Here is an 11,529-nt window from a genome sequence, read left to right as displayed (position 1 = left end):
CTTACGCTTATTAGAGGTTTTGGGAATGATGCCAGATCTCTGCAACAAAAGCAAACCAGGCTCCCTTCAAAAGGGGCACTCAGTTCCATTGCCTTTGGAGTTCCCCTTGATGAAGCAGTGACCAGACGCTGTTTGATGCATCACCAGTAATCACAGAAGCCTGGATGAGTCAGGAAGGCGGCGCCATTTAAAGACGCTGCTTTTATATGAACTTCACACACTCAGGAGTTGCTTCTCATTGCTGATAGAACTGAGAGTAACTAAAATCTGCATCTAATTATTCAGGGAAATACATTTTATTGTTGAACTTTATTGGCATTAATGAAAAAGTAAATGATAGGAAGGCAGATATGTAACTTAAGGGAGAGAAATGTGCCTTTAGTGTTACCTGTTGACAGTGAAGTGATCGCCTTCCCAGTATGTATACACATTGATTTGATCAGTTCTTAATCACGGGCTTTATGTTTCACTTAATAGCTACTTAATACTGTAGGAAAAATTAAATTGTTTGTTTTTCCTTGACGTCTGCTTTTGTTTTTTCTTAATACAGAGATATTGTGCTTTGACTGCCGCCAAAAAAGTTGTATAATTAAAAGATGTTTTATCTTATTTTTTACCTTTTTACTGTACATGATCTAAATTAGCAAAGAAATGTCTACTTCTGTGACCTTGTTGGAGCATGTCAGCATCCAGGGACATCAGAAATAGGCCTGAGACCTAATATGGATTGTAGCCTACAGGTTAAAGCTACACTGCTCAAATTATGCACACAATTCAAAAGGGAACAGCTATACTATTGGATGGAAGTCAGAATAATTAAATTGTTTAGGCTACATGCTATTTAGTGACCTCTGATACCTGATTTATTTATTTACAAAGCGTAAGGTAGACATTTATATGTTAGATCAAGTTTTTTCACTTATGTTTACTAGTGTAGTTACTTGATTAGACCACTAGAGGACAATAAGCCCAAAGAAACTCTGCCTAATTTCATTTTTGTTCTTACTACCTTGATAGGATTTCTAAGAGTGAATTTTGTAACACAGTTCAGAATAAAATAAATCTTAGGAGAAAAGCGCTTTGTGTTTTAATGTGCTCTGACCTCTACCAAAAAAACAACAGTTGTATTAAAAGTGAAAAAATAATAAGGTAATGAGATAAGACCATCTTTCTGTTTGTTACATTGATTTTTATTCTTTATTTGTAGTTTTCCCACTCAGTTAATGTAACTAACACCGCAGAAGCAGCTGAGCCACTTGGTCCTAAAATAACCTCAACAAGATGGAGCAGCAAGGCTAAATTTGTCAAGCCTCTGGGTCAACTCTGGTGTTTCTGTAACCTCAATATCGCTGGCATCCAAACCCTGTCACTATGCTAGAAACTCCAAGATGAAATAGTTACAAGATCAGTTCTTTAGATTTGTATTATCATTATTGTATTCCTGGCATACTAAGGCGCAGCCTGTCTGTCTCCAGGTGAAGCATAATCATCTGCCATATGGATTTTTAAAAGATGGCAGCTGAACCAGTCTGCAGTTAAGTTACCCTCAGGGTTCCACTGCAGTAAAAATATCTTAATAAGTGTTAACTTTTAAACATTCTAGGTCAAATTTGTCTAAATACTTAAATATATGAACCGCTGACCAGTTTGAATTTTTTTCAGCAAGTCCTTTTTTTATGAATTTAGCATTTGATGCATATTGAACTTCTTTGACATGTTTCTTACTCAGTTCTTGCATTATGTTAATATCGTCTTTGCATATTTTGAGCGATCAGGGAAAAAATGCTATTTTGCACTCATTGGTAGTAATAACTCCTCAACAAACACAAGTACAGCTCAAATCATTTGAACATTGTGAAAAAGTTACTTTTTTCAATCATTTCAGGAAGCTAACCTTATACAGATTTTTTGTAGTTTTGGTATACAGACACTAAAGAACCAGATTTCAGTGTCTCAAAAAATGTGAGTATTAAATAAGAGCAATAAAAAAGGATATTTTAACAGATATGTCAAGTTTCTGAAAAGTATGTTAATTTCAGCACTTGGTTGGGTCTACTTTTGCATGAAACACTGCAAGCCTTCAGGTCATCTTCATTACTGGGTCTGGTGTCTCTTGTCTTCCTCTTGACAACACTCCATAAACTCCCAGTGGCGTTAAGCTCAGCTGAGTTTACAGGTCATTGGCCAATCAAGCGCAGTAACAGCGTGATGACTGAACTACCTTTGACACTGTGATCCCAGAAAAAGAAATCAACATCGCCGTAAAACTTCTTGTCAGTGGAAGCATGAAACATCCTGGTAGGCTGTGCCTCTCTACACTTCATCCAGACTCTGGGACATTGATTTCCACATGCAATTCAAACTTCTCTTCGATCTAAAAACACTTTTGACCCCTGAGCAATAGCTCAGCTCTATTTCTCCTTAGCCCAAGTACGATGCTTTTGACATTTATTCTATCAGGAATGCAACATTCGTAGCCCATGTGTAGGATTCTTCTGAGTATAATAGCTCCTTATGCACTGGATTCAGACTCAGTCTGCTCATTGTGAAGTCCCCTCTAAATTTTATTTTGATTTACAGTTAAAATAAACAAGTTTCACTTTGTGAAATGAGTGACAAAAAGTTTGAAACGTTGTTAAAGATAGACATAGTGACAAATTAGTTAACAGACTTAGCATTTGACACAACTAGTTGCAATGGACAGGTAAAAATCTAAAAATTAGTTTCCTAGTATTGTGCTAAATTGGTTTAAATTCCAAAGCACAAGTCAGGATTTAGTTTATGTTTTTGGACATTTTTAATCTAAGTTAGCAACAATTACATGCAGGTTTCCTTGACATGCAGGTCAAGGAAACCTGCTAGTCTTTGAGAAGGCACCTCTGTAAAACTAATTTTATTCAATTTCTACATGATCCTATGACAGAAATCTAAGTTAGAGACCTTGACTTATATTTTCACAACCACTTAAAGATGACTTCTAATTCAAGCTGATACAACTTTAAAAATATTGCAAGAATTATGTTACTTGATTCAGAAGGAGACACAGCAAAATGTGTGCATGCCTTGTAGCGGGTTCTATTTTTAATTAAGTCCTTAAGTGCATAAAAAAGTAGGCAGCTGCAGTTCATCCCAAATTCTGCTGCTAGAGTCTTAACAAAGAGACAAACACGTTCTACAATAGCACCGGGTCTCTGTTTTGAAAATGAGTGATTTATCACTTTATTATATCTAGTAACCTTTTACCTAAACTTTCAATGGTAAGGTGCGTCCATTTAATTTTCTTATAATGCATTTCTTAGCCGCAGTAACAAACTTCAAATTGTTTTAACAAATCATGAAGTACGCGTCAGTTTGCCCTGCCTTTCCAATGAAAAACTAGTTAGTTCTACATGCATGACTAAAACCAAATGAGTATATTTAACTGATCTGCCAGAATTATTAAGTATAAATATATAAGTTAACAGTTGAGTAAGATGTATGTTTTAAATCTTATGATGCAAAATAAATAATTTTACCGTAATAAAAACAAAACCAGAAATTAAATTATTTATTGATATAAACACATAGATGTTACATGTAGTTCTCCTATGAGGAACAGTAAATTCGTTTGAGTAAGACTGGGAAGTCGTTTAAATAGTTCAATGTTTGAAGAGGTCACAACATAACAGTTATTAATGAAAGTATTCCTGTGGAAAACAAATTGTGGACATGGATGTGGACTTAATATTTTTGTTCTAGGCATGAAGCGATGACAAAAATTGTTCATCTTAGTAGATGTTACTCGGTAAGACGTCAGAGGCTAAAACCCGTCGGCAAAGGAATCACCAGCCACAGACAGAAGTTCTTCCAGGAATCCAACCGATCCTGTGATGACAGAGAGACAACCTGAACTTTAACATCTGCTTTAATTGTTGTGGACACCGGCTTTAGAAACACCTAAAGTGACACACACCTTATGCTGCAAAGACCTTACCCTCTGCTCCTAATTTTAGGATTGCAACAGAACAACAGCAAAAAAACAGGTGTTTAGTGATCTGAGGATATTTCCTGCAATTTAGAAGTATATGCAGAACATTTATACACAACATCAGCTCCTTAAGACACTTTATATTAACATAAGCCACCAAATTGTCCTTGTATCGGTATGAAGAAAAGATCTTACATGTTAAATTACTGTGTGCTCTGAAATACGTTCTTGTCGCTGCTGCTGAGTCTTGGAAATGTGATTAAGTCACCTGACTGAGTGCAGCGGGAGACATTACAGATTTAATTTATGGGTGCTCCCGGTTAGACCCTGTCAGTGGGAGAGGCCAACTATTCCAAGTTTAGTGATCTCCATGTATGGACAGCCTTCTCCGGTTAAGTCATAGAGGAAGCTGGAGCTCCCTCAGCCCTTATATATGTGTCACTTGAACTAGATGGAGTTTTACAGTTTTATTTGCGTGGCATGTGGGTGATAAAGATCCAGGTGCAACTGCCGCAGACCTATTTTGACCTCACTTCCATACATAGTGAGTATAAAAATTGTAGCAAAAACAGAATTCAGATCATTTTGTCACCTGTGTTAGCGAAGACGCTCATCTATTTCTTGTCTGCGTCTGGAACTGCTGGTTCTGTTGAGCAGAAAGTTCAAGTTATTTACAGTTGAAACTTAAACACTGCCGCAAACACAAAGCATGTGTTGAATGAACAAACTCAAAGCGATGGTGAAACCTCAAATTCTGGCCTTACGTTTGACATCCAGCTTGCAGCTGATGATTGCTTCTCCGTGATCGTTCTTGGCTCTGCAGGAGTAAACACCGCCGTCAAAGTTTCCAGGTTTCCTGATCTCCAGAGAACAGATGCCCTGGACGCAGATCTGCCTGAACTTGGGGTCGTCTCCGATAATCATCTGGTTCTTCATCCACTCAATCTTGGGCTTTTGGAAAACAAATTAGCACAATGTCACATCACAAAGCCAGCAAACAATTAGTGTGCTCTGTCAAGACTTGAGCCAAATGGCAAGACAAAACACGTTTTGATTGAAGAAGACACACAGTACCCTCTTGGTATGGGACTTTTAATTACAACGATATGGTGAGAACCTCCCAGGGCTCCACACAGAATGTTAAACATCCAACCAAGCTTCCCCATCCCCCTGCTTCTCCTCTTCCCATGCCTCAAAAAAGAATTCTGTCGACATTTCGCCCTGTTGGTGACCCAGCTGATTATTAGCCAAAAGAGAGGGTGAGAGGTTCAGGCAGCAAGCTAACGAACGCAGGTGAAGATCTTCCACATTGTCAAGTCAAAGCCTGTGTACTGTAAGCAATGCTAGAGCAATGAAGGGAATGCTGACAAGTAGCCAAAGTAAGTATCTGATGACAAAATAATATGACTTAAGATTGTCTAAGACTCTTTTGGACAGTCAATCCCATCTGCTCTCATTTGACAGGTGACATTAAAGTGTCAGAATTTCATATCACAGGTAAACAACAGACAACAGATGAGGCATTACTCTGATATCTGTGATAGTGGAAAAATCATTAAACAAATAATTTGCCTTATTGCTTCTGTGTGCCTGTTGCTAGTGGACAACAAATAAGAGTCAACAAGTTTCCTTTGGGACAAAAAACCAAAACAGAAAAGTTTTTAAATGAGCGCTACAATATGAAGTAGATAACCTCGAATGGACCTCCGCTCAAAACCTTTTGTGGTCTAAGGTCACGGCAGCATCAGCAGGTTACAAAATGTCTAAAGCGCGATAGAAAACTTCACTTCAAAAAACAGATTTCACTCTTTCTCAGTTTTTCTCAAAATAACTTCCTCTTCCCCTCAAAAAAAATCTTCACATCCTATTTGTATTATTTTTGAAGTTATCAGCTGCAGGATGAACCATAAAGAATCACAAGGGTACCTTGGGGAATCCCCTGACGGAGCATAGCAGCTTGGTGCTGTAGCCAACAGTGGTGGCTCTGTCGCTCAGAGACGTGGTGAACTTTGGTGCTTCAGTGAAGTCGTGTTCCTTATAATCAGGAGGCTTGTAGTCGATACCTGAAGGATCAAGAACAGTCTAGAGTTTACTTTGCGTTGATGTTGCCTATCTCAAAAAATCTGCTCAGTATCCGAGTTAAGGAGTAATAGAAGAAAAAAAACAATAATTCTGCTTGAATAACACCAACAGAATGATTTATTTAATAGCATTTCTCAATTGTCTCCAATTAATTCTTATCAAGACAAAATGTGTTCCCCATTTTGAAGGTCTGCACCTTTAAACATTTGAAATGACTTGCATAAAAACCCATAAATGTGTGAAATTAGGTCATTAACACGATATGCTTAATAAGAACCAAATAACCAATAATTAGGGGTTAATATATTAACATCTAAGTCATTAAAAAGGTAATGAAAAGATAAATGTTTTGTATCCTAGCAGACAAAAAAATAACATGTTATCTCATTATTATACACCCTTTTCAATAGTTTGTGAATTTATGACCCAAGAGTAAAATTTTGAGACTGATTAACAATTTGTGCACTGGTTAAAAAATCTAAAAGACGATAGCAGAAAAAATAGCAGACTACAGCCATTTTAGTTTTTGTCAGAAGTCTGGATATAGAAGGGGGTGTTAATACCACAACAACGGGAGGATAGAGCCGACTTTGCAGCCAATATCTGGCCGACCCAGATTGGCATCTTGTGCTTTTGTGAAAGCTAATGGAAAAATACATCATAACTCCAACACATTGTGCCAGTGAAGTGGGCTTTGTCCTCCTCCAACATTATTTTCATATATAATGGGGAGGAGCATTTTCACCTTTTTTTTAAACAAACTATGAAAAATACTGTTTGTCAAAACTCCTGTACATTTATATTTTATTTTGGGGAAAAACAGTTAGGGGAGGTCTTAAGGTAACTTTAAGAAAGTATTTAGGATAAAAAAAAATATAGCTAATAATAGTAAAATAAAAATATAAAATGCAGTAGAGGGTTGAAATAAGTTGTTTTCTTAAATAATCTGAAACTGACACAGAAACCTAATTAATTTCCAAACAGTTGAGTCTCTTCACAAATAGTAAAACAAATTTACTACTAGTTTGGGGTAGCTAGAGTAATTGCTGGTAAACTGATAGTCTGTGGTTTACTGATAATTATTGGAAAACTTGCTGCAGTTTGAAAGAAAGAACTCAGTACAGCTGTCAGTGCTTGAAAACTTATTGAACAAAGATTTAAAAGTAACGGTGAAAAGGACGTATTGCTAATGCTCATCAGTAACTGGTTTCTGTACTGCATCCATTTCTGTAATCCCTCTTACTATATTTCATAATTTTACTGCTATTGCTCAGAAATAATTTATTTCTTCAATATTTTGGTAATAAAAAAATAGCTTGAACAAGAATCTCATTTGAGGTAGAAAAGACTTTTAAACTGAGCAAAGTGGGAGCCATTTGTGCCGTCAACACGTTCTTACCTTCCAACACATTCTTACCAATTGGCTCCTTTTATTTATTAATGGACGTAGCTAATATCAGCAGACAAACTGTTACCTGTCTTCAGGATCTTGGCCTCTTCCTTTGAAACAGCAGCTGACTCGCTCATTCCACACTTGTTCTCAGAAAATACTCTGAACTTGTAAGTGTTGCCCATGATGAGGTCAGAGATGGTGGCATTCAGCCTGTGGTAATGCTCCAACACAGTGAACCAGTCCTGGAAAACAAAACAAAACAAAACAAAACAAAATAAAATGACAGCCAACAGTGCCTTGCAAACCACCAAACAAATACTGAAGGAACCAAGCTTCCAATCCTGCCAATACTGTTCACGTTTTTAAGGCTCATTAGTATAAATGTCGGTGTTCTCAGAAGGTTTTGAGAGTTTGTCATGGCATGATAAAGTTCTGGAGAAGTTTAAATCAGGGTTAGGTTATTAAATGATAATCAAAAGCTTTGAAAAGCTCATGGAGAAACTGGAAAATAAAAAAGAGTTGACACAGAACTGACACAGTGAGCCAGAAGAACATTAATCAGAGAAGCAGCTAAGAGAACCACTGCTAAGGTGGAAGAATTAGAAAACTGTTACTCATGCAATCCACAAAGTTCTTGAAACAAAGCAATAAGAAGTTTGCAGTTTGCCACAAGTCATGTAGGGAACAACACAGACAGAAGAAAGTTATTTACTACAATGTGGGGTAGCAAATAACAGACAGATCCCTGAATTCAACGTCCACACAATGAAACATGGTGACAGGACAGTTGTTTAGTGGAGATGCTTTTTGTTGCAGGGAGAGGAAATCTAGTCAGAACTGATGGAAAGGTGTAAGGAGCTAACAACTTTGCAATCCTGAAATGAAATACGCTAGTGAAAAAAAGCTACGGAAATATCCCAAAATATGTGCACCTGTACTCAAAACAAAAGTTGTGGTTCTCAGAGGAAACTGAATGCAAATGTTTTAGGATTTTTATTTGTAAATGATTTTAACCTTTTTGTAGACTATTGACACAACTCATTAATGTTGAGAACTTACTCCAGTCTTTTTGTCAGCCTTCTGGATTGTATATCCTGTGATCTCAGTGTTCCCATTGTCTTTGGGTGCAGTCCATTCCAGAGCAACATTGAAGCCCCAGGTATCAACAATCTTCACACTGGCAGGAGGCCCTGGCAGCTCTGTGGGCCATGATTAATAAAAATCAATAGCAGATCGTTCAGTTTTAATTCTCCCCTGTGTGTGTGCTCATTTTACTCACCAACAATCTGAAGGGTCAGTGAGGCCTTGTCTTCAAAGCCCTCCACTTTCAAGCACATCTCATACACTCCGGAGTCATCTCTCTCGGCTGCACGGATGAACAGGATGCTGTCTCTGTCGGTGCTGCGGATGTTCACTCTCTTTGGGTCCAGTGCTGCACCGTTCTTTGTCCAGGACACCTCAGGTTTGGGTTTACCCTGTGAAAAAAAAAAAAAAAATAATAGATTGAGCTTTGATTCTTTTTATTATGTTTGTATTGTGTTTCATGAAGAGATTAAGTGCTTACTGTGAAAGGGACGGTCAGGTTGACCTTTTCCCCAACCTGTGCGACGTATCTCTGCCTAAGGAAACGAGGCAAACGGACTTTGGGACGATCTAAGGAAATAAATATGACAAATAAGTCACTAAATTATGTTAAAAAATAACTTCATGCAGAATTGAGTTTTGTCTTGGTCTTTAAAGAACAGGTTAATTCCAAAGTTAAAATGCTGCCTTCCTTTACATCAGGGGTTGGACCAGAAAAAAACAGAACATGAAACCAAATGGATTTTGTACAAATGACAACAATGACAATTAATGATGTGCATAGCATTCCTTTGATGTAACTGAAGTTATATCCATGGATGTGATATAAATTGGTGTGCAGTTAATAGACAAATATATTTTGTGGATGCATTTGTTTTTACTTTACCGTGTGGCTAAAACCACTACAGATATTTACATCAACTTTACAATTGTCCTCATTGGACATAAAATCAGGTAAAATGTTGTCTGTTCTACTTTAGTTAGGACTACCGAAAAAGGTTATATTGTCTGCATGCCAGAATAAACAGAGAGGATCTTTATAAAGACAAAGTCATTATTCAAATCTATACAATTAAATATATTCTCATAGAGTAGAAGAATTACCTTTTAAACACTTTGGTCTGCCATCATAACCATCTCACAATCGTTTGTAATAATTTACTGAAATAATAGTTTGCATAGTCAAATTCTTTTTCAATGATCTATAAAGGTTAATGGCACAGCTTCATAACCATAGTAACGTGACCTTGACTTGTGCCTGGATGAATGAGAGTGGCTCATGTCCTGTTGCATAAACAGCTTTTCACTTCATGTTTGATTTAATCAAATCAGTTCATTTCTACATATTCAAGTATTTTTTTTGAAAGCATAAAACGTAAACACTGGAAACAAACTGTACTGTAATGACTAAATTAAGTTTGACTCATTTTGCATCGACTGTATGGTTGATTTATTCATTTATTCCTTATTTGGTCATGCACAAAAACATATACGTCCAATTCAGACAAAGTCATATGAATTCCGCACAAGAGTTCTAAATTGCCATCTACTTCAAATTCAATAAATGTCCCCTTGTTTTTCTTGTATGTGTTCAACGATTTTCGCCAATAGAAAAAAATAAAATCTTTTTTAGACAACAGAGTCAAACATGATGAAAGGCTTAACAAACTGTAAAAGTTTACCTCCTTCCTTTACCCTCTGTATAAAGTCCTATTTCATTAAAAGCTGAAGTACAGCTGATAATCTCTTTAATACATATATAATTACCATCATGGGTAGTTAGTCATTATGACTTCTGACGTGATACAGAAGTCATACTGTTGGAGTATCTTGCTGGAGTTCACCACCTGCTGAGTGCAGCATAACTACATTTGTCAGGACTCTAAATAAAGAAGGGATACTATAGCACTCACTATGTCAGCTCTACCCTTCACATCAAATTTGCAGATGAAGTTACATAAAAAAAATAATTAAATCCTTCAATAAATTCTGTAAAAAAAAAAAACAACTACTAGCTACAGCTCAACAGCAGCCAACTTATAGACATACAATCAATTGTATAGAGTAAAATTTGGTAAATAAAATATAAAAAAGAAAAATTCTGAATCCTAGCTGTAAAGTTAAAATATACTAAACAGTTAGTGCCTTTTGACATAGTAGAGATAAGGATCAGGCTCAATGAGCCTTCCCCTGTAAAGTCTATAGCATGTTGCAAAATAAACATTGAATTGCAAGAGCTGCTATGAGATTTGGTGCCATCTGAGAAGTCAGAGTCACCACCCTGTTTCTTGGAGACAGGCCCTGCTGGAATTCACCACCCCCGCTTCTCTTCACAGCCCCCACCTGCTTTAGGTCCAATCACTTGACACCATCAATCTTGCAGAAATTAGCCTGACCCTTTCCTCAGCATGAATCCTGGCAAAGATCCTTATGCACTACAGACTCTCAGTAAAAACTACTTGCTACCAGCAGGTATATCACAGCTATTTTCCAAAGATGTGCAGTAATTCTGCCAGAAACCATTAACAAAATTGTTTCTAATTGTGGACCATCTGGTATGGTGAACACTGTCTGCTGCCAGCTGAGTCGGGATCATGTTGCCATTCCACCCACTTTGCTTCCACTTTTCTTTAGGGCTAACGACAATCAGAGAGATAACGAAAGGTACACAGCTCATCTTTTTCAAATCCTCAGAGCCCAACCGTCATCTTACCAGAAACTACTGCCGCAGATTAACACTGTTAGGTGTAGAGGATCCTGAAAACTGTCAGTTTAATCTCACAATCCAGCAGGCTAGAACAGGGTTTCAACTAATCATGGGAGGAAGTCATCGAGACACGGTTTTATCGCATTAATGCTGCAGGTACGTGCCAACAGGAGAGGGAAGAATAAAACATTGCTTTACAACTCCATCCATCCATCCATCCATCCATCCATCCATCCATCCATCCATCCATCCATCCATCCATCCATCCATCCATCCATCCATCCATCCATCCATCCA

General features: G+C 37.3%; 1 protein-coding gene across 3 annotated transcripts in view; it reads right to left on the bottom strand.

The window, feature by feature from the left end:
- Positions 1–3,531: 3,531 nt before the first annotated feature.
- mybphb (myosin binding protein Hb) overlaps positions 3,532–11,529 on the bottom strand; it is a 12,011-nt gene continuing 4,013 nt past the window's right edge. For 2 of the 3 annotated variants that reach the window (XM_008409000.2, XM_008409001.2), the window contains 8 exons: positions 9,007–9,095; positions 8,722–8,917; positions 8,502–8,641; positions 7,525–7,684; positions 5,894–6,030; positions 4,732–4,918; positions 4,560–4,613; positions 3,532–3,864 (listed from right to left, as the gene is read on the bottom strand). In XM_008409000.2, coding sequence (XP_008407222.1) covers positions 4,582–4,613; positions 4,732–4,918; positions 5,894–6,030; positions 7,525–7,684; positions 8,502–8,641; positions 8,722–8,917; positions 9,007–9,095 — 941 coding nt within the window. In that variant the 3' untranslated portion in view covers positions 3,532–3,864; positions 4,560–4,581. Of the gene's footprint in view, positions 3,865–3,952; positions 3,983–4,559; positions 4,614–4,731; positions 4,919–5,893; positions 6,031–7,524; positions 7,685–8,501; positions 8,642–8,721; positions 8,918–9,006; positions 9,096–11,529 lie in introns of all 3 variants that reach the window. The other variant, XR_533693.2, reaches the window with a different exon arrangement.

Source organism: Poecilia reticulata, linkage group LG5 (genome assembly GCF_000633615.1).
Source record: "Poecilia reticulata strain Guanapo linkage group LG5, Guppy_female_1.0+MT, whole genome shotgun sequence".
Classification (NCBI taxonomy): Eukaryota; Metazoa; Chordata; class Actinopteri; order Cyprinodontiformes; family Poeciliidae; genus Poecilia; species Poecilia reticulata.
The sequence above is the reverse complement of the archived record's forward strand: the minus strand, read 5'-3'. Positions and strand labels throughout refer to the sequence as shown.